At 33.2% G+C, this 24,574-nt stretch overlaps 1 protein-coding gene across 1 annotated transcript; it reads left to right on the top strand.

Annotated features, from left to right (window-relative positions):
• Positions 1-10,094: 10,094 nt before the first annotated feature.
• LOC309964927 (cytoplasmic dynein 2 heavy chain 1-like) lies at positions 10,095-23,492 on the top strand (the record flags this gene model as incomplete). The annotated part of the gene is made up of 8 exons (XM_082844101.1): positions 10,095-10,689; positions 11,971-12,122; positions 13,325-13,469; positions 15,442-15,544; positions 16,093-16,260; positions 21,252-21,382; positions 22,629-22,877; positions 23,376-23,492. Exons 1-8 carry the CDS (start codon positions 10,423-10,425, stop codon positions 23,490-23,492), a joined length of 1,332 nt encoding a protein of 443 aa, XP_082700227.1. The 5' UTR covers positions 10,095-10,422.
• Positions 23,493-24,574: the final 1,082 nt, after the last annotated feature.

The raw sequence follows: 24,574 nt of genomic DNA, 5'->3' as shown, positions 1-24,574 counted from the left end.
ATCCATCATATGTGTCTTTGATAGTTGATTATGTATGATTTAGTTTAACTTTGACAATTTCTTAGGAGAACTTCACTTTCGTAGGTCTTTCTATGTAGCACAAATACATGTTCAAAATGAATACTTTTTCCTCAGGGGTATAAATGAATGAATGAATTAGCAAAGTGAATAAAATATTTAGTATATTTTATTTGAATAAATGAGTGAGTGAAGACAATAGTGAACATATTGTATTGTCAACTTGGAAAGCATACTTCTTTTTTTTAAAGAAATATGAATTTAAAGATCATGTTGTAAATATATTCAGATTTGTTTAGTAATTCTTTTATTTAAGGCTTTATCTTCCACTGAAGAAATAAAAGGCTTAATTTATGTTTGAAATAGAACAACTGTTGTCGAATGAGAGTAGAACTGTGTTTGATTGTACACTATAAATCATATATGAACATGTTTCTTTTCTACTAGATCAAGAAGGCTTTAGAATTGTATGAACAATTACGCCAGAGGATGGGAGTTGTTATTGTTGGTCCAAGTGGTGCTGGAAAATCAACTCTTTGGAGAATGTTAAGGGCAGCACTTTGTAAAATTGGCAAAGTGGTAAAACAATATACCATGAATCCCAAAGCTATGCCTAGACATCAATTATTAGGCCATATTGACATGGATACAAGGGAATGGTCTGATGGTGTTTTGACAAATAGTGCTCGCCAAGTAGTTCGAGAACCTCAAGGTTGGTCTCTATTGTGTGATTTATTGATTTATTTAATAATTTTTAGAGGATGATAGAGGTTGTCTATAGTGCTATCCTTTTCAAGTCTTATACATGACCATAAACTGCCGTATAGTGATCTACTTTGATATTTTACTTTGGAGGGGTGAAGACATGCTATCATTTTTACCTGTTATTCCATAGCAACTTTTATTATAATAGAAACTCAGAGTAATCTGGGTGAAATGTAGTTTACAGCTAGATTAATCTACTGAATAAAATAATATCTTTGATTGCTGAACTGATATTATAATACCTCATAAATAAGCAAGATAAGTTTTTATTTAGGATTAAAATTGGTATGTGTGTCTGAACTTATCAGTTTGAATACAGTGCTTTCAATAATTTTGAAAATTTGAGTCATAAAATAGTAGACTTTCTGGTCTAAATTTTTTGACTTGGTGTTTAACAGAATTCTTGGTCAGACTCCCTACTTTTTGTTAGATCATAATTTAATTAATAGTTGTTTTCCTAAGCCAGTGAATGAAAGGTTTAGAATGTCTTAAGACATTGGAAGGAATTTTCAGTGTATAGTGTCTTCATTTTCAATGTAGTTGATATTATCACACTAAATAAAAACCAGATATACCTGTTTCTCACACTTTTATGGGGGATATTTTCTTCTTTGAATTGTTTCAAAGGTCCAAGAACAACTTGAAACCACTTTCGTCTTAGGAAATATATATTAAAAACAGTTTGTTTTGGAAAGACTTGTGTACACAACTTGTTCACTGCTTCTCCCCTCTGAAGTCACCTTTTTATATATCAAAGAAATTTGATGGTGGTGTATTTTTTAGTTCTCATGTAGGACACTAAGGAGTAGGTTTCTCATATTTTCTAAAAGTGCTATTACACAGCAAGCATTCATACATTCTAATGACATGGTAGAAGACAAAAGTCTAAGGAATATCTCACAAGCTTGTGGAAATAGAAATACCTAGGTCTTGCAAACCATGTTTTCTTTTACTGAGAATCCAGTTCTGTATGTTCATAGATCAATAGAGCCTTATTACAGGGTATATAACTGGGTCTCTGACCAGCTGAGCCAGGATTGCCCATGGGTTCTCCACACATTTGTATTGTGTTAATTCACATGAAAAATTTCAACTTGTTCAACTTTTTGTTCTTTATATTTGGCTTCAGAAGTATAAAATAATATGGAAATTACTTCTGAAGAATAAGTGATAATTATTTTATTCTTTATTTTTAATTATTATCATTGCATTTATTTTTATCTCTACTTTTTTTGTTTGAAAATAGATGTCAGCTCATGGATAATCTGTGATGGTGATATTGACCCTGAATGGATAGAATCTCTGAATTCTGTTCTGGATGATAATCGATTACTCACTATGCCCAGTGGAGAAAGGATTCAGTTTGGCCCAAATGTTAACTTTGTATTTGAAACTCATGATTTAAGTTGTGCCTCACCAGCCACAATATCTAGAATGGGAATGATCTTTCTTAGGTGAGAGCATTTGCATACACTGTATTAGAATATTCTTCAATTATTATTTTGGTTTTACAGCTAAGTGAAATAAGTAATGTATGGGTAATGTGTGAATATTTGTTTTCCTCATTCTTATTAACTTCTTTTTGTTTGTTAGGTTTTAATTCATTCAGAGAGTTCCTGTTTATTGCAGTTGAATTATTTCAGCAGTGTAGTTGTATCACAATTACTAAATAATTATTTTTTGTTTACTTAAATGAAACAGCAAGTATTTGTTTTCTTCTTTTTTCTATAACTTTTATTTAAATATTATGATTGAGTTCAGAGAAGTTTTACAAATTGGAAACTTCTTTACTTAATATTTTCTTTCTTCAGTGTATTTGGAAGAAGCTTGAAGAGCAAAAATAAATAACAAACTGATTTTAGATTTCATATACAGTAGTCACATACTAAAACATGGATATTTGAGCCAGTTTCTTCCCAAAATGAGTAATTAGAAAGTTTTCTTTTACCTTTTGAATTTATGTTTTAGAATTTCATATTTATCTGTCTATATAAAGTTCTCTACTCTTTTAGAATCATTTGAAACCATTTTCGATGTTATATGACACATGGTAGGGTTATCAAGTTCATTCAGATTGTTTCCAAAATTATTTAATTGCTTACTTCTTTGATAGTATTATAGGAAACATTTATATTAAACTAGCCATAAACTCCCAATTAATATTTTGAGGTATTATTTAAAAAATAATACAGCATTGGGTTTATAGCTTTTACAGCAGTATCTCACACAATTTATCTTATTTATTCAATGTATTCTTATAATCTTGTGAGAAAAATAGGATAAAAGGGATGTTTATCACTAAATTTTAAAATATTTATTGAATGCCCATTACCTATATGATGTTAAGTTAGGCATTTTAGGAGAGACAGCAAGAAAGGAGTAAAGCTAACAGTTATGAAGGGCTTATATTTATGAAGAGCTTGTCTTTATGGAGCATACGTTCACAAAGGAGATAATATAAATATAACAGCAATTATAAGCTAGAATATAAATGAAATAAGGGGTAAGTAGAATGCCATATTGTAGAGCAATATGTCTGTATAGCTGCATGTTGCTGTAGAGGATTTGAACATTGTTGGTGAACCAGATATTGTTTGTGAGAGGCATAATGAATATATATGATTTCATGTAAAATACAAAATCATATTAATTATTTTTAGTTGCCTTTTGATTAGATTGTACCTTAGTTTTAGGTTTTATTCATTTCTTCAGCAGATATTTGCACTTGCTATGCAATAGGCCAAATGAAGACCTTTTAATAATGAAAGAGAATGCTATTAATTATGCTGGGATAACTGATATAAATCAAGATTGTCTTAGACAAACCAAGACATGTAGTTGCCATGGGCACTGAGGAGATACTGTGACAACAAAGTCTTTATTCTGAAGGAGTTTAGCATCTTTGCTTTGTCTGTTTTGAGGTTATCAAATGTAATTTAAATATTTACCTTTGATCTTTTCATTTTTTCTTTTGCTTATTAAACTGGATAGAAATATGGGAGGAGAAATTCAGGGACTCAGTATTTACTCGTGTTGCTATGAAACACTGGTAGAAGATGGGAAAAATGATAAAATTGTGAGCCCTTGTAACTTCTAAAATTATTAATTATGAGTTGTTTTTACTATAATTTTTATAAATATGCAACATATAATTTTGAATAAGATGTCTATATTATGTTTAATTTCAATCATTGGTTGTTACTCATATAATTAAATGATTTGCTAAAAAATTATATTTTACTTTAGGATGATCTTCTAGTTTCAGTAGTGGCATGGGAATTTAGGTGTTTGGCTTTTTTGGGGACAGAAAAAGAAAAAGTACTTTTAAAGATCTGCATTAAGATGCAGTGCAGCTTGAAGTTTAATGTGCATTTGAATCACCCAGGGATATTGTTAAAGTGAAGATTTTGCTTCATTAAGTCTGGGGTGGGACTTGGGATTCTGTAGACCACACTTTGGATAGGAAGGGTTTAGACCACTTTTTGGCTAACTTGTAGTTGTGTAATTCTGCTTTAATCTATACTTATAATGATATAGATGAAATTTATTTGCTTTATTTTATAGAAAATGACATACATATAATATATATATACCTGTATATGTGTATATATGTAGAAGTAATGTATACACACAATATGTATATATATGTAGAAGTAATATATACACATATACATATACGGAAGTAAATAAAGTGAATTCTCACATACTATCAGACAGAGTACATGTGTAGAATGTTTACTGGAGCAGAAATTTATTTTGAAAGTAAATTCACAATTTCTTTCTAACTAGTTTCTTACATGTTCGTTAATGTGTTTCAGTGATGAAGAGACAGATCTTAATTCTCTGATAAAATCTTGGTTGAGGAACCAACCTCCTAAATATAGAAATAATCTTGAAAACTGGATTGGGGATTATTTTGAAAAGGCTTTACAATGGGTTCTAAAGCAGGTAAGATAATTATAATATTTCATAATTATTTAGGCAAGAAGTATAATGATTGAGTGTTGCTTACATTTAACTGCATTTTAGTATAAGAGCTCTGACAGAATCTGAGGGTGGAGTGAGGGGTAGATGTCTTCATTGCTGTCCCACTGTATTTCATGGTATAACTTTTTATTGTGTTAGTCTTAAAACACTTTAATTCTTCCATCCACGATAGCTTGCACTGCTTGCCTAAAAATCTTGAACATTGGAATGCCTTTCTAAGTTTTACTAGCAAACCCATCTTGCTGTCACATTTTACTGTGTCAATAAATATCTGCATATATGTCATGCTAAAAATAATGACAAGTTAATACTAAAGTAGAGAAAGAATGGTGAGTTATTTATAACATTATTAAAACATTTGTTTATTCAACAAAAATTTATTGAATATCTAATAGACGCCCTAGACAAGACTTTGTGAGGTGAACATTAACAGGACAATCACTATCCCTGCGAAGGGTTTGTCTCATGGAGGAAAATGACATGTAAAAAGATAATCACAATATAACAGGATGAAGAGAGTATTGCTGCCTTCTAGGAGAATTTTAAAAAAGGAGATCACATTTAATTTTGAATTTGAAGCATGAATAGAAGTTTAGTGTGCAAAGAAGACAATTTTCATGTATCTACATGATTTTTTCAAATTTTCTTGGTTTTTCTTTTATGTCATTGCTTTTATAAAAAACATGAACATATAAAAATAGAGGAAATAAATAGCAATGAGGATTTTTTTTTAAGTATCCGATTATTAATCTGAACTTGATTTAGAGGTCAGTACTTGGGGTTGAACAAATCATGTAGAGAAATGGCAATCTCACGTTAGTTTTCTAAACTTTTTTTGTAAGGATGAATGATGGAGGAGTAGGGATTTGGGAGGAAATGATGCAAATGAGATAGGTTTTCCTGGAGACTTCAGGGAAGAACCACTCCCACCAGCCCTCAGTATGACTGAGCTGTCTACCTCTTTGTGCTTCTGCAGCAATGTACTGTGTCCTTCAACTATATTATAATTGCTTTCATTCAACTATAAGCATCTTGAGGGCAAGGACTAAGCCTGTTATAGTCCTTGTTGTATCCCCAGAACCAAAGTTTGTTAATAACAGAGTAGTGAATCAGAGTATATGAGCTTAATTAAACACCTGATGCCTATGTTTGTAGCACCTGTTCAGTAGGTGTGTTGTTATTTCATTAATATAAAACATACAGAGCCTAACAGGACTCTCCAATGCAAATACCTTGAGGTCATTTACTTGCATGCTGTTAGTGTTAGAATGAGAAATGTAATACTAGATAGAATGTATTTTAAAAAAGGGGTTTGTGACTATAGAAATGATAACAGGATAAGACTATTAAACCATAGAGTGGATACCAAAGATTCAGTTAGAAAATAAACTAATTCTGTTCTGAGGTCAGTTCCCTGTTATTTTTTGAATTTTTTTTTATGTGTTGAGTGTTCCTTCTTTCTTTATTCTGTGCTTTGTTCACCATGTTCAGATTCTGAGAGATATACTATAATGAATGCTCTAGTCAAGTGCTGATTTTATTTATAACTAGAGCTTTACTTTCTTGTATTTAGCAAATCAGGCAATCTAGAAGAAAATATGTACGTTTCCTTTATCTTGCCTTTAAAGCCTAGAACTCTTAGTATGGCCTAAGCCATTGGATTTCTACTCATCTCCTCCCTTTTTCCCATTTTTCCACCTATTTCTCCATTCTTTGAAAAATATTTATTATGCAGGCAGAGTGCTTTTTTAAAAAAATTTAAATTGGGTCGTTTTATTCTCTTAACGTTTAAAGGCACTGAAAATAAAATTTGCACTCCTTACCACGGCTTGTACAATTGCACATACCCTGGCCCTTGCCTACCTTTCTGACTTGAACCGCTCTTCCTTTGCTTACTCAGGCATAAGCGTCTTTTAAGTCCTTAACTACGCCAGTGGCTTACCATTGCATATGCTGTGTTCTCTGCATGTCAGATAGATCTCATTCTTTTAAATGTCACCTTTTTCAAAGAGACCTTGAGCCCGCAATCTGAGTTATCCTTTCTCAGAATACACTCTTCCTCTGCTCTATAGCTTCTGCCACAATGTATTAACCATCTCCTCTACTAGACTTGACTTCCATTAAGACAATTGCTCTGTTTAATTCACCTTTTAAAAAAAATACCTAGCACCACATACAGATCCTAATGCATAATTGGTTCTCAGCAAATACTTAGAGAAAGAATGAGAACGCTTTCCTCTTCTAACTCCCTGGCAGTTACACAGGGCCCCAAAGGCCCACAGATCAAAATCATCTACACCACCAGAGTCCAAAAGTTTCATTTTAAAATTCTGTGTAGAGAAAAAGTTCCAAATTGTTTTTAAGCCTGCTTTTACTTTTCTTTCTTGTCCAGAGCCATTAATCTAGCCCTTGCCTCTAGCTTCTTTTCTATCAGCAAGAGGAAATGAGGGACTATTACTTTTAGACCAATGCTCATTGATTTACCTTATTTTTTAAAATATTCTTCAGGTTTAGGAAGTAAACAAACAGTGTATCTATTTGAGGAATCCAGCACTTTCAGCTAGAAATACACAATTGTGTTTTTATGATTACTTTTTATTTTCAAAGTTTATGTATATAAATTGAAATCTAAACATTCTATAACTTGAGTAGGGGGATTAATTTAAAGATGATCCGTGAAAAGATAAGTAAACATCAATCTGTGTATGGTTCTAATTTACTGGTTAATATTTACCTTTTGTCTGTAACATGGATTTCAATCAACAGAATGACTATGTGGTAGAAACAAGTTTGGTTGGGACTGTGATGAATGGTTTATCACATCTCCATGGATGCAGAGATCATGATCAATTTATTATTAATCTCATAAGGGGGCTGGGTGGAAATCTGAACATGAAGTCACGTCTGGAATTCACCAAAGAGGTAATACACATTTAAAGCCTATGTTTAGTCAACATTTTTTGTCAATTTTCATTGATCCTTGGTATAGAACTTTAAAATTTTGAAATTATGCATTTAATACAATAATAATGCATTTATATACAGATCTTCCTCGAATTATGATGGAGTTACATCCAGATAAACCCATCATAAGTTGAAAATATCCTAAGTCGAAAATGCATTTACTACACCTAACCTATCAAATATCATAACTTAGTCTAGCCTGTCTTAAAGTGCTCAGAACACGTACATGAGACTACACTTGGGCAAAATCCTCTAACACAAAGCCTATTTTATAATAAAGTGTCAAATAGAATGTAATTTCTTGACTGTTATACAGAAAGTGAAAAATAGTATGGTTGTAAGCATATCAGTTGTTTACCCTGGTGATTTTGTGGCTGACTGCCCGAGCTGCAGTTTGCTGCCACTCACTGCCACTGCCCACCATCACAGGAAGGTATCTTACCACATTATCGCTAGCCTGGGAAAAGATCAAAATTCAAAGTACGGTGTTTACTGAATTCATATCACTTTCGCCCTATTGTAAACTTGAAAAATCTTTAAGTCGAGTCATTGTAAGTTGAGGACCGTCTGTATAAGTACATAGGTACATGTATACTTATTTTCTCCTTTGATTGAACTAGTTTGTGATATTTTATGATATTAAAATTTTATAAAATATTTAATAGGCTAAAGTTCTGACTATACCTTTTTTGTTAGATATTTTTGATACTTAGCTATGTAAATAAATATAATTATTTTATTCATTTTTAATCTTAAAATAACATATTTTTAATCATTTTTTTTAACCAGAAGAGTTTTAGCAGTTAGGAATGCTTGGATGGAGTAATCATTATAAATCTTTTCTTTATTAAATGCAAAGGTATATTTCAGCCACGTTTATAAAACTAAATTTTACATATTAAGGAATTTCTTCCTATTGGCCTCTGTTGAAATACTTGAACACATATTCCTTTGGGTTGGCTCCAACATTACGTTCTGCATTTTTATCACTTTGTTTCATTGATATCACCATTTATTGCTTTCTCTGTTCTGTTTTTCTTTCCATGGCTGTTCTGTTGCCTCTGTTACCAGATGCTTCTCATTGCTACCACTCAATGTCATATTATATGCTGCTTTTAAGCAGACATTTTATTGCCAAAGTTTAGAATAAAGCTGTTGAAGAGTGGCATTAGGGGCTAACTCTCTGCTGTGTATCTGTGCAGATAACAGTTTTTTTGTGTAAGAAAGAAGAACAAGTTGAGAGCAGTGGTGGTGACAGTGGAATGTTCAGTACCAAAATGTACTGGAAATTAAAGGTCTAGGAGTCCTACATTGTACAATTTGTAATTTAGTGTTCATAAGAATTCAATTAAAAGTTGAATATATTTATACAACATATGTGTGAACCAGATGACTTTTATTTGCTTAAATGATCATTCAGAGAGTAATATTTCAGATAAAGTGTTACTATAATTATTAAGGATATTAGGTGAGTTTAATGCATGTGAACTTTTTTATTTTTAAAGTAAGATGATTCTCTTTGGAGGATTTACTTTAAAGAATTAAAATTTCACATACTCTGTTTGGAGCACTGTATATGAAAACCTATCACAACTTTTTCCTCTTAAGGTCTTTAATTGGGCACGAGTATCTCCTCCGGACCCTCACAAACCAATGGACACCTACTATGACTTGAGTAGAGGACGATTAGCATCTTATGTGCTGAAGAAGCCAGAAAACTTGTCTGCTGATGATTTCAGTAATAGCCAAACTCTTCCAGTCATTCAGACTCCTGACATGCAACGAGGTCTAGATTATTTCAAACCTTGGTTAAGTTCTGATACTAAACAGCCATTTATTCTTGTCGGACCAGAAGGATGTGGCAAAGGGTAAGAGGAGAAAAATGTTAATCGAGGTGCATATTGTGGATTTATGCTTCTCTCCTGTTTTAAAATGATTTAACAGCTTTTGTTACTTTTTTTTGGTTAAAGTAGCATTTACATTTTCATGAAGGACTCTTTATTGTCACTACTTGTAAAGATAATATGACTATAGAGAAAAATATGTCCTTTTTTTCTGCCGAGTTATGTGTTTTCCAATGGAATTAGAAGAAGATACTCTTAAAAAGAATCTGTGCGTACAATCATAAAAAATGAATACCTGATGTACTCGCAAACTACTATATGCTGTAGTTATAAAAAATGAATCTTGAAGTTAGCTATTTAAAAATAGCTTTTAATTCAGTGGAATTCAACCTATTTTTAGTGCCTCCTGAGTGTAGTTTTTTGGAAATAAAGGAAATATGGATTATTATTTTCACATTTCTAGTAATAATTAAACAATTCTGTAAAGTCATAGTAATTTTTTTTTAACTTGGAGAACTTAATATTTTAAAATCTTTCCTTCAACTGTGGGGAAACAATACTTTTTATGTGTACTTTTTCAAACTGAATTATTTCTTGAACTGTGATTTTTTTTTTTTTTTTTGCTGAAAGAGTCCCAAGAATGCCTTAAAATATGAATTAATTCTTTTTCCAGTCTAAAAATTAGAAAGCTTACCTTCATAGCTATGGATAGTTATGGAAACCATATCTATTTTTACCACTTTTCCCTTAAACATCATACGTAATTTAGAAACTAAAATATTTAAAAATAGAAATTTTGTATTGAATATAGAAAGTATTTTATTGGTTGCATTTGTGAAGTCAAATGTTTTATATCTTTCTCAGGATGCTGCTCAGGTATGCCTTTTCCCAACTCCGGTCCACTCAAATTGCTACAGTTCACTGTAGTGTGCAAACTACTTCTCGGCATCTCCTGCAGAAACTAAGCCAGACTTGCATGGTAATCAGTACTAATACTGGTCGAGTGTATAGACCAAAAGACTGTGAGAGACTTGTTCTGTACTTAAAAGATATCAACCTACCCAAGCTTGATAAATGGGGGACCAGTACTTTGGTAGCTTTCCTGCAGCAGGTGGGTCTTATCACTTGAAGTGTTTTGATATAATTGGAAACAATTTAATTTCATTAACTTTTTTTGTAGATAGAAAATCTGCTTTCCTTTTTAGGGCTAGTTTTATCTAGCATGTGTCATGGAAATTAAACTCTTGAAGCGTCTCACACTTGTTCCAGGGCTACTTTCTTTGATCTTCCTCCATCTAAAGATTAGTATTACATCAAGATGATATATGACAGAAAGAGTAAAAACAACCTTTACCCTACACCAGTTACCTACCCTTTATTCCTAAAAAATGGAGAAAAGCAGAAGCTGGGGATGGTGCTGGAGCTGGGGAAGTTTTTGCTTCATTCTTTTAGGTATGCATTCTTCTGAGAGCAGTTAGACTTCCTCAGTCATGCTTCAGTCACTGTGGAAGATTTTTTTTCTTTATGTGATTTACATCACATTAGAAACTCTAAATTCTGAATTAGAGCTTAATATACTCATTTTGGTTCACATTTTGCTTTTCTATATAACTGAAGAATATAATAAAATATTTACAGAAAAAATATTATCCTTATATTTCTCCTGATTTCTTTCACTTTTTTTTTTTTTTTTTTGCCATACGTGGGCCTCTCACTGCTGTGGCCTCTCCCGTTGCGGAGCACAGGCTTCGGACAGGGGGCGCAGGCCCAGCGGCCATGGCTCACGGGCCCGGCTGCTCCGCGGCATGTGGGATCTTCCCAGAACAGGGCACGAACCCGTGTCCCCTGCATCGGCAGGCGGACTCTTAACCGCTGCGCCACCCGGGAAGCCCTCTTTCACTTTTTTTTTTTTTGATAATTGCTGGTGGATTTATACTATCACCTGGATTTTAACATTTATTTGAAAAGCATTTTAAAAATGAGGATAATTCAGCTAACATTAATTGAACAGAGTCTTTAAAATTAAAAACAAAATTTTTATTGGAGTATAGTTGATTTACAATGTTGTGTTAGTTTCTGCTGTACAGCAAAGTGAATCAGATATACCTATACATATATCTACTCTTTTTTAGATTCTTTTCCCATATAGGTCATTATAGAGTATTGAGTAGAGTTCCCTGTGCTATACAGTAGGTCCTTATTAGTTATCTATTTTATACATAGTAGTGTGTATATGTTGATCCCAATCTCCCAGTTTGTCTTCCCCCCATTTCCCAGTAACCATAATCCTCTGATGATGATTGCATTTGGAAACAATTGAATTTTATGCAAAATATATCATGATTAGAAAATCTTAAGCATAAAACACTTAAATATATTTATTTTCAAATAGGTATTGACATATCAAGGATTTTATGATGAAAATTTGGAATGGGTTGGTTTAGAAAATATTCAAATTGTGGCTTCTGTGTCAGCTGGAGGAAGACTGGGAAGACATAAGCTTACTACCAGATTTACTTCTATTGTTCGTCTTTGTGCTGTAGAGTACGTATCATTGTATTAAAAGATTTTTTTGACTTAGGGAGACATACATTGCATTTTATGAAAGGTATATATTAATGGTATTACTTCAAAATGTAGAATATAAAAATAGTCAAACTTAAGCTCTGATGTTAGTTTTTTCCTATCCTTCCTAAACTGTAGGCAGTAATTTAGGGTGATGAAGGCTTTAATCAATGCTTGTTATATATTAGAAACAAAACAGCTGCTTTGTATTGTCTCTAAATGTCAATCTCAGGAATCTGAACGGTGGGTTTTAGATTTAAATGTTTTATGGGTTATTTAAAGCAAAAATACAATCAAATTTTATGTCGATAACTAAAAAGAGAATTTAAATTTTAACAAAGTAGAGTTAGGTCATTTAGTGGCTTATAATATTAATCATAACATACCCATCCATCTCCATGGTCCATAATTGTTACATGGACTCGAATTTTATGACGCTAGGTCCTCTATTTTGCCTTACAAAATCTTGTTTTTGTGTTTTCATGCTAAACTGCCCCCGTCTATTAACATTCTTCTTTTAGAAATGTTACAGCAACCAATTAAGCTGTACTGAAATAGATTTTGCTTAGGGAGAAACAGGTTGATTTTATTTGTTGTTTTCTACTTCTGTAGTTCTAAGGTGGATTACTGTTCTTTGTACAGACTATACCTGATTCAAAATACTTTTTCTTAAGCAGAATTTTCCTTTGGCCCTTTCTAAAGATCAGTGGTCTTTTAAACAATTATGTTTTTAAGTAATTTCATTGGAATCCTCTATTAGAATCCTTAGTATTTGAAAACAGATAATTAGGGATCTGATTTAGTTGAATTAACAATAGGGTCTGTGAGCCTGGCCTTAGCCTTTGAGTAAACCTTGGAGGTATTTAGGCCTTACAATTTGAAAACCACACAGTTTGAAAACCATTGCTATAACTTAACATTAAAATAATAATTTAGGGGACTTCCCTGGTGGTCCAGTGGTTAAGACTTCGCCTTCCAATGCAGGGGGTGCAGGTTCGATCCCTGGTCAGGGAGCTAAGATCCCACATGCCTCGTGGCCAAAAAACCAAAACATAAAACAGAAGCAATATTGTAACAAGTTCAATAAAGACTTCAAATATGGTCCACATCTAAAAAAATCTTAAAAGAAATAGTAGTTTAGAATGTTGATTTATTTCAACTTCTTACATGCTTTTTTTTAGTTACCCAGAAAGAGAGCAATTACAGACAATTTATGGAGCATATCTGAAACCAGTTCTACATAAAAATCTGAAGAATCATACTATTTGGGGTTCTTCATCAAAAATTTATCTCTTAGCAGGATCTATGGTACAAGTGTATGAACAGGTATATATTCACTTACATTGTAGTTTTCATGTCTATTGGTATTACTCCCAAAGGGCTACCTTTAATCTTGATTTGTGTTGATGCTCAGACTTTCTCTTCCTGTCGTTTATTATACTTTTCTACTGGAGAGTGACTCTGTGAGGATAGATGTTTGTGTATGTGTTATTCATTATTGTATCTTCTGGCATAGTTTCTAATAGACACCCAAAAAGTATTGAATGAATAAATCAGTGGGTAGATGGTCATTCTGCTTTGATTTCAAATTTAGTTTATTTACAGTGGGGTTCATCTTTCCAAAACTAGATCTTTCTCCTGACTTCTATCAGTTTCTGTGTTTCAGGCTTCAAACCCGAGAGTAGTTCTTGATGTTTATTTCTTTCCTTTTATCTGTGAGGAAATGTCTAAAATATTCTGATAAAGTGGGGTGATACTTGAAAATAGGCATTAAGGATGCAGAAGATATTTATTGAGTACCTTCTCTTTCTAGTGCTAGTCCTAGGGATACAAAGATGACTGAGTCACTATTCCCTAGAAATGCACAGTCTAATGAGGAACCTGATCATATAAATAAACTATTAACACAGGGTAGTAAGTCTATCAATAACAATATGCACCAGTTATAGAGATAGCATGGAAGAGAGAGTGAATAGCTTTGTTGTGTGTAGTAGATTTTTTTTTTAACATCTTTATTGGAGTATATAATTGCTTTACAATGGTGTGTTAGTTTCTGCTTTATAACAAAGTGAATCAGCTATACATATACATATATCCCCATATCTCCTCTCTCTTGCATCTCCCTCCCACCCTCCCTATCCCACCCCTTTAGGTGGTCACAGAGCACTGAGCTGATCTCCCTGTGCTATGCGGCTGCTTCCCACTAGCTATTTTACATTTGGCAGTGTATATATGTCCATGCCACTCTCTCACTTCGTCCCAGCTTACCCTTCCCCCTCCCCATGTTCTCAAGTCCATTCTCTACGTCTGCATGTTTATTCCTGTCCTGCCCCTAGGTTCTTAAGAACCTTTTTTTTTTTTAATTCCATATATATGTGTTTGCATACGGTATTTGTTTTTCTCTTTCTGACTTGCTTCACTCTGTATGACAGACTCTAGGTCCATCCACCTCACTACAAATAACTCAATTTTGTTTCTTTTTATGGCTGAGTAATATTCCATTGTATATTTGTGCCACATCTTCTTTATCCATTCATCTGTCGATGGACACTTAGGTTGCTTCCATGTCCTGGCTATTGTAAATTTTAAGAGGAGATGAAATGTGGTCTAAGGTTTGAAAAATAAAGAGAAATTCACAAAGTGGCTGGAGGTGAAAGAGGGTCTTCTTGGGTAAAGGGAATAGCATGTGAAAGTTATGGAAGTGTTTGTGGAGGATGCTTTTTATAGTATTGGAGTAGAAGTGGGGAAAAATAAAGCTATGTTTTTCTAAATTAATTCAAATGTTAGGAGTCAAGGCCAGAATAAGAGCAGTAGCTCCATCCGTAGAGAGGAAGGGAGAGGCTCTTCTCTCGTTGGTTATATGTTGAATTGTGGCACTTTGATTTGTTAAAAGTTTAATGATTTCTTGAACACAAGATAGCTCTGTGGGTACCACCATTATAAAATGGGTCTGTCTTACACCCAAGAGCACCTTGGAATTATAACTACCATTTTATAAAATTTAGGTTAGCTTTCCTTGAATTCCTTTCTTTAGCAGGGCTTTTTAACCTTTCATTTTATTTTTTTCCATGGACAACCTTTGGCAGTTTGTTGAAGTTTATGAACAACCTCTCTTCGATACTGTTTTTAAATGCATAAAATATAGAATACAAGATAACTGAGGAAATAAGTAATATTGAAATACAGTTCCAGCCACTGGTAGAAATTGACATTCCTATGAATTTAAGGTGACTGAAAAATTTATAGCATGATTATATATTTAAGAGAGTAGACAGATCATTTACTATATTTTTTTCAGGTGCGGGCCAAATTTACAGTTGATGATTATAGCCACTATTTCTTTACTCCTTGCATCCTTACCCAGTGGGTTCTTGGCTTATTCAGATATGATTTAGAAGGAGGTAAGTTTTGCTTTTATGATTTCAAATCACTTATCTCTCTTTAGAATATCATATTGTGTGTGTGTGTGTGTGTGTGTGTGTGTTTATGCTGTATATGTATATTATATTTGTAATAGATAAATGAGTATTGTAATTATAGTATTTTAAAAATTAAAATGTTAATATTAAATTTAAACATGATATTAAAATTATGATATTTTATTATGCTTCCTCTCCTAAAGTATGATTGTCACTATTAAAACTTGATTTGGAAAAAAATGTAATTGTTATCCTTTGTAGCCAAAGCATGTTTAATATGCTCTTGGTGATTGATATTTTTATTGAACAACTAGAAATAATAGAGTTTAATCCTTTAAAGAATCAAAAGAGTTTACCAACTCATTAACAAAATGAATTTTAACTCTTTTTCCCTTTATTCTGTTTATCTGACGCCAAAATAATGGTATGTAGATTCTCATTCTCTATTTCTTTCTAATATTATGTTGAAACAGACCATTTTTAAATCATTTGAATTTTATTATAATTAAAGAAAATTTTGCCTTTTTTAGGATCCTCAAACCATCCTCTAGCTTACGTATTAGAAATTGTAGCATATGAAGCGCGGCGCTTATTTCGTGACAAAATTGTTGGTGCAAAGGAACTTCATTTATTTGACAGTATTTTAACATCAGTGTTTCAAGGAGACTGGGGCTCAGATGTACTAGACAATATGGCAGGTAATATAGTTACAGAGTTTATGTAAATATATAAAAGTTATGAGCACTTTCAGTTTTTTTCTTACTGATAGCATGATTTCATATATCTAAACAAATGAAAACTTTGGATAATTTATATATGTATTACTGAATCACTTTGCTGTAGAGTAGAAATTAACACAGCATTTTAAATCAACTATACTTCAGTAAAATTAATTATAACAAAAACGCTAAAACTTTGGATAATTTTAATGTTTTTACCGTAAAAGGCTGCTCTGTCTTCTTTGCTAGATTTCAATAATTATGTTCCAAACAAAATATGATGACGATAATTGTTTTCTTGGAAACGGTTGTTCAGACCGTAATGTTTAACATTTGCAATTCAAAACTGTATTTCCTGAAGGACTTTTACTAATAAAAATAGCCATATATGTGTGATATTTAAAGATCATAGTGAAAATCCATATTTGATTATAATGAACTTTCGCTTGAGAAAGTGACTCATTCCTGTCACTACTCATAACGTCATTAGCACAGAACTTCTTATGTACCCTCTTATCAGCTTCACCCATTATTATGATAAACAAAGCATAGCACCAGTCAAAGGAGCTATGTTGCATTTGCAACTATTACTGCTTAATGACCAATTTGCTTTATGAAATGCTGTGGGAGTGATGCATATAAAATGAAAATCAGCATGTTGAAAAGGCCTTTGACAGAGGATGACTGTAATATGGAACTCTTTCCTAATAAAACTGCTTTCAAGCTACAAAATGAATTTCTATTCTATTAGAGTGTAAGGCAAGCCTTCAAAAATATTTCATATAATACATTATGTTGTATCTTTCTAGATTTGATATTGGTTCCAGGGTCATAATGACGTAAGCCAAGGGGAGTCTTGAAGGTGAAAAGGATACTAAGATTGATAGAAGGAATTTTCTAGGTGCTGCTTGAGTTTTAGAATCAGGAAATAAGTTCAAAAGAACCTAAGACAGGATGAAATGCTGAGAGAAGCCTGTTAATAGTTCAAAGTTGGCTTGATTTTGAGTGAGGTTTTATGTCATTGTGGCGTGTAGTTTTCATGGCTTAGCATGGAGAGGCTCTTGTTCTAAAATGCTGCCATGTTTCTCAGTCTAAAAATTGAGTTAATAGTGTCTCGTCTTGCAAAGAAAGTGACATATCCTTTGGGCATTAGATAGTATCAGTGTCTTATCTGAATTCTCTAGAATTTGGTATCTTTTAGAGTCTCCTGTGTAGGACTCAATAATATTTTTTTCTCAGTATTTTACTTTTTAATGAAGGGTTGCATTTAAAAAAAATACAGGCTTGATATATGTTAGATCCAGGCAAATATGATTTTCACATAGTAGAATATTAAGAAAAAATATTAAGAAAAATTTTGGATGCTTAAAAATTTTAAGTATCCAAAATTAAAAATTTAATTTTGGATACTGAAAAATAAACTAGATACATTCTTGTGCTTAAGAAACTTGTGATCTAATGGCAGATACAGATGTGAAAGTCCTTGCTTACAATGATAACTATTGCTAATATGTTTAGGTGCCACAAAGATTTATGCAAATAGATGGTTAAACTGGTAAATACAATAGAGCATGAAGTGTTTTACAATTAATATAACTTTTCTGAATATATTTGGGGTAAATGTTGGATATTAGGGGTGTAGAAGAGTAGAGACTAATTCCTTTTTGAGGAAGTTACTTTGAAATTTTTTATTTTGAGATAATTGTAGATTCACATACAGTTGTAAGAACTAACAGAGAGAGAACACATGTACTTTTTACTTGTTTTCCTTCAACTCTGGCAAAAATAATATCACAACCAGGATATTGACATTGATACAGTTAAAATGGATCAACTCCTCTTCCATCCCCTGGAAACCACCCATCTTTTCTGTGTTCAATTTTGTCATTTCAACAATCTTATTTTCAATCAGAATAATTCTCTGGAGATATATGCAGGTTCTTGAGTGTTTCAGTAGTTTGTTCCTTTTTATTGCTGAGTAGGTATTATATTTAGACATGCTACCATTTCTTTCACCATTTACTTGTGGAAGGGCATCTGAGTTGTTTTCAGTTTTTGGCTATTAAGAGGAAAGCTGCTGTAGGCATTTATGTGCAGGTTTTTGTGTGGAGATTTTTGTTTCTCTGAGATAAATGCTCAGGAATGCAGTTGCAGGGTTGAATGGTACTTGTATGCTTAGTTCAAAAAAAAAAAAACCTGCCACACTGTTGTCTAGAGTAGCTGTATTTCAGTTTACATTTCCATCAGCAATTTACGAGTGATCCAGGTGCGCCACATCCGTGCCAGCATTGGGTGTTGTCAGTATTTTCTTATTTTAGCCATTCTGATAAGTGTATACTGATAGGTCATACTGGTTTTATTTTGCATCTTGCTGACAGCTAATGAAGTTGAACATCTTTTCATATGATTAATTGTCTTCTGTCTGTCCTCTTCAGTGAAATGTCTCTTTATGTCTTTTGCCCATTTTCTAATTTTTTAATATTGAGTTTTTAGAGTTCTTTCTGTATTTTAGATACTATTCTTTTGTCACATATGTGGTTAGCAAATATATTCTCCCACTGTGTAGCTTGTCTTTTCATCTTCTTAATAGAGTCTTTCACAGATTAAAAAAGGTTTTAATTTTATGAAGCTCAATTTATTAATTTTTCTTTTTAAGGATTTTTTGGTGTCAAGTTTAAGAACTCTGTCTAGTCCTAGATTTTGAAGATTTTCTCCACCTTTTTTTCCTAAATACTTTATAGTTTTATGTTTTAAGTCAGTGGTCCATTTTGAGTGAATTTCTGTGTAAAGAGTGAGACTTAGGTCACGGTTCATTTCTTTGCCTATGGTTGTCCACTTGTTCCAGCACCACTTGTTGAATAGGCTACCCTTCTGCCTTGAATTGCTTTTGCACGTTAATCAAAAATTAATTGTGTAACTCTGTTTCTGGGTTCCTGATTCTGTTCCATTGATGTATATGTCCTTCTGCCAGTACCACACTGAGTTGATTGCTGTAGCTGTATAATAAGTCTTAAAATTCGATTGACTGATTCCTTCTTCTTTAAAATTGTTTTAGCTATTTGCCTTTCCATATAAATTTTAGAATAATCTTGTATATATAAACAATGTTGCTGAGATTGTGGTAGGAATTGTATTAGTTCTGTGTATTGGTTTGGGAAGAATTGACCTCTTTATTATGTTGATTTTTCCAATCCATGAACATATTTGTCCATTTATTTAGATACTCTTTGCTTTTTTTCATCAGTGTTGTATAGTTTTCAGCATAAGTCCTATAAGGTATTTTGTTAGATTAACACCTAAGACTTTAATTTTTTGGAGCAATTACAGGAAATCAAACTGTATCTTAAAGGATACAATTAAGTGAAGAAGAGGGGAAGGGCATTCCAGACAAAGGAAAAAGCATATGCAAAGAATCAAAGGTTTGAGAAAACTGGGGTATATACTGGAGTACAGAGGGAGATAAGAGATTCAAGCAGTCAGTGGAGCCAAATTGAAGCCAAACTGCAAAGGGCCCTGATTAGGAAAAGTTTTTCTTTTAAGGCAGTGGGAAGCTATATGTGATATTGGAGTGCAGTGGTACTATCAGATTTTGTTTTTGTGTTTGTTACTCTAGTAGCAGTGAGGATATATTTGATGGGGTAAAGGCTTGTAGCAGGGATATGAGGTAAGAGGATGCTGCAATAGTCCAGCTGAGAAATGATGAGACATGAAGATAATGAGTTCAGTTTTATGCATGTGTTTGAATGTTTACAAGCTTTTTGAGTGTCTTTTGGGAACCTACATAAAGTTTATCAGTTCTGTGAGGGCAGAAATTATGTTTGTCTTATTCATTACTTATCTCTAACAGGAAGTACAATGTTTAAATACAGGTCTGTGATAGATAAGTGTTTAATGAATGAATGCATGAGTTACATGTCATTAAGCAATTCGAAATATGGGACTAGACTAGAGCTGGGAGACTTGCCTAGAGATACGTAGTGAATCGGTTTTTGGTGTATATTTAGATAGTTGATAATCTAATCCACAGAATAAGATTAAATAATTCCAGGGGAGTATTTAGAATTAAAGCATAATAGGCTGAATTTGGATCCCAGTGAAAATAAAAATATAAGGGATAACACATGCCACAGAGCGGCTGGGCCCGTGAGCCATGGCCGCTGAGCCTGCGTGTCCGGAACCTATGCTCCACAACGGGAGAGTCCACAGCAGTGAGAGGCTCGCGTACTGCAAAAAAAAAAAAAAAAAAAAAAAAAAAATATATATATATATATATATATATATATATGGGATAAATAGAAAACTGAAAAGGAGTAGTGGTTGTGGCTTGATGAGCATGGTAATATAGATTCAAGGAAAAAAGCTCCATTAAGGAGATGCACACAAGTCATGTTGGGATAATGACTACAACGAAGGTTTGGATTTTGCAATTAGGGTAGCATTGTTGTTCCCAAATAAGAGTTTAGTATAGTGGTTTTGGCAAGTAGAAGATAATGTGAGAAATATGATGGAGAAGGAAAGAAGAACATGAGGTAGCTTGGGGTCTAGGGAAGGTTTGCTGAGCGCAGCATATGACAAGGTGGATACTGATGGAACAGTCTCCCAGAGGAATTGGGAGGCAAAACTTCAATAGAATGGTGAACAGATTTTCCTTGTGTGGTAACAGGAACACTGCTGTAGATAAATTTAAGGGAAGTTTGTGGGATTTTTATTTTCTAATTGAAATTTGGTTAATTTTTCTTTTATTTTAGACGTCAGGGCTCTTGATGGTATTAGTAAATCTGTGTTCTTTTTCAAGAATAATTTTGAGATTGTTTTATTTATTTGCCAATTCAAAGTAATTAATCTTTGCCTTTCTGGGGATGTTCTTATTTGGACTAATTAAGTTAAAAACAGTTTAGTGTGAAATATATCTACTGATGCTCCCATTATGATTAACACACATAAAACAAAAATATCTTTCATTTCTACAGATAATTTCTATGTTACATGGGGAGCTCGACATAATTCAGGAATAAGGTCAGCCCCAGGACAACCTTTGCCTCCACATGGAAAACCACTTGGAAAACTAAATTCTGCAGATCTTAAGGATGTTATTAAAAAGGTATAATATGAATAATGAATTTGAATTGGGATTTGGTTATGATTAAAGCCATTTTCAAAATATTTATTGTAAGTTTTTTGAGGGCATGAAGTGAAAGATCTTAGAATAGGCAAAACCGGTTCGTATCTTTTGGAATTTAGCCCAACGTGGCAGATCTAAGTAGGTGCACATGCACTTACACAGATTAGTGTAAAATTGCTAGGATACATGCTGGAAAAAGGTATCTGAGGTTGGAACTATTAAAAAGGCTTAATATTAATTGGGAAATATAACTGCAAATATTATATTAACAGTTAATATAATATTAACTTCTCATTCTAGAGCAGTGGTCTCAAACTTTAGTGAGCATTAGAAACACTTTGAGAACCAGAAAATATTGATGGCTGGGTCCCATCCAGAGAAGTCTGAATTCAATAGGTACTAATCTGAATCTGAAAACAATCAGAAGAGAATCCAAATTTCTGAGACACTTCCAAATGATGTTGATGCTGCTGGTTCACTGAAACTTTTAGTAGCACTGTCCTATGGAGTTTTGTTTGTTTGTTTTGTTTTTGAGATTAATTATAATAAAAAGAAACAGTATTATATATGATTACTTTAAAAATTAATATTTATAGTGGAAGTTAGTATGGATTTTATATCAAGAAAAGTCTTTCATGGTCTAGTAAATTTATTTGTTTGCCTGGAATGGATATTGAAAAGTTTGGGAATGTGCAAAAGTTGTTAAGTATGTGAAAGCTGTCCTTTCTCTCTTTCTTCACTCTATCACATAGCTCCTGGCAGGGCATGCTACCTCTTTGTGGGCTTTTGGTTCATTGCTGAGCTGTGTGTAAGAACAAGAGTTCACAAAATATCTTTAGGCAGTACGTTTTGAGAGTTTGGGGATTGTTTTATAGTCTGTGCACACTGATTTGATGTGTAACAAGTGGTAAAAATTTGAGAGCTTTTGAAGTCTTTATAATTAACCTGCTATCTTACACTGCTTTTTACTAGTTATATTAATGGTGTTCAAAAGTAACTGACTGTTGTGGACCTGTGAACTTGTTTGACATCATGTAAATTTTTCCTTACAAAGTGCCATAAAGCTGGATTACTGGATAGATAAAAGAGAGTGAAACAACATGAATATACTTAACCCCTTTTCTTGAGTGCACCAAAAATATAATCTCTTAATCTAGATAACTAACATTTTATTATGTAATTTGGACTTATATTAATTATATAATACGCTTTGTGATCTTTGAAGGGTCTTATTCATTATGGACGAGATAACCAGAATTTAGATATTTTACTTTTCCAAGAAGTCCTGGAATATGTGTCTAGGATAGACAGAGTGCTGAGTTTTCCTGGAGGTTCACTTCTGTTAGCCGGATGCAGTGGTGTAGGTCGTCGGACCATCACTTCTTTAGTCAGTCATATGCATGGAGCAGTGCTGTTTTCACCAAAGATTTCCAGGGGATATGAACTGAAGCAGTTCAAAAATGATCTCAAACATGTGAGTGACTCACAGTCTTTTGTTTTATTTGGTTTTAAATCACAGTTAGTTATTCAAAAAGCCTTTAAATCTCTGATATGCAACCTAGTCTTTATTTTAATTTTGATGATTGTTTTCTCCATAATTGTTACAAAATTATGTTTTTAGCTCTCAGCACCCCAGATTATGGGATGTTATATGGATAGGTAAGATAAACAAAAAGATGGCATTTAGGACATATGTAGGTGTATTTAAAAATTATCCTCTAGATTTTAATGTCCCAGATGTAAAATAATTAAATTTCCTCCCAGTAGTATTTGTTTATGAACTGGATTTACTTTCCAAACTATATGGCTAAATTTTGATTATTCAGTGGATTTACTTTCTAGACTATATGGCTAAATTTTGATTACTCAAATATCAATCAATAAAAACAACTTAGTTTACATACAGAATGAAAGTTTTTACCTGTGCCAAAAATATTTAATGTGTACCAAAATGTGTTTTCTTATCGTGCAGGTGCTACATCTTGCAGGTATTGAAGCACAACAAGTAGTTTTACTTCTTGAGGATTATCAGTTTGTACATCCTACATTTTTGGAGATGATCAATAGCCTTTTGTCTTCAGGCAAGTAAATGGGTTCTATTTAAAGAAAATAAAAGTAATGTAAAAATTATTCAAGTAAAGTGATCTTATATAAAATTATGTTTCAGAGAACACTTGGCATAGCTTTTATTAAGGTGACATGGGTTTAAACATTAAACATGCTCAGAGCAGGAGAACTGAGAAACCCTGTTTTTATAAAACCAAGATTGTGGAATTATATAAAAATGATGATTAAATATTGAATATTGATGAATATACTGAAAAATTGGCCCTCTTAACACACTTTTGGTGGGACTATTATAAGTTATAACCTTTTAGGAAAGTTATCAACCAGTACTTATTTAAAAAATGTGTTATACTGGGCTTCCCTGGTGGCGCAGTGGTTAAGAATCCGCCTGCTCAGGCGTCCCTGGTGGCGCAGTGGTTGAGAGACCGCCTGCAGGGGACGCGGGTTTGTGCCCCGGTCCGGGAGGATCCCACATGCCGTGGAGCGGCTGGGCCCGTGAACCATGGCCACTGAGCCTGCACGTCCGGGGCCTGTGTTCCGCAACGGTAGAGGCCACAACAGTGAGAGGCCCGTGTACCGCAAAAAAAAAAAAAATAAAAAGAATCCGCTTGCTAATTCAGGGGACACGGGTTCAAGCCCTGGTCTGGGAAGATCCCACATGCCGTGGATCACCTAAGCCCGTGCGTCCCAACTACTGAGCCTGCTCTCTAGAGCCCTTGAGCCACAACTACTAAAGCCTGCGCGCCTAGAACCTGTGCTTCACAACAAGAAAAGCCACCGCAGAATAGCCCCTGCTCCCCGCAACTAAAGGAAGCCTTCGCAGCAACGAAGACCCAATACAGCTAAAAATAAAGAAATAAATAAATTTTAAAAGAACTAGTATGTAAGGAAATATGTAGTATAATTTGTAATAAAAATTTGATAGAACCTCACTGTCCATCATTAATGGAAAAATTGAATAATTATAATATGGCCTTAAATGTGGTTATATAATAGCAGATATATTTCAGATATATGAGGTCTCATATTTCTCGAATTGTGTTGTACTCTTTTTGTCTCTGGAGCCACCTGACCTTTTTGGTGATTTCCTGAGGAGAATACCTG

Source organism: Leucopleurus acutus, assembly GCF_964270905.1.
Source record: "Leucopleurus acutus genome assembly, chromosome: 8".
In the NCBI taxonomy this organism is placed as follows: Eukaryota; Metazoa; Chordata; class Mammalia; order Artiodactyla; family Delphinidae; genus Leucopleurus; species Leucopleurus acutus.
Note: the sequence above shows the minus strand (reverse complement) of the source record. Positions and strands in the feature narration are given on the sequence as shown.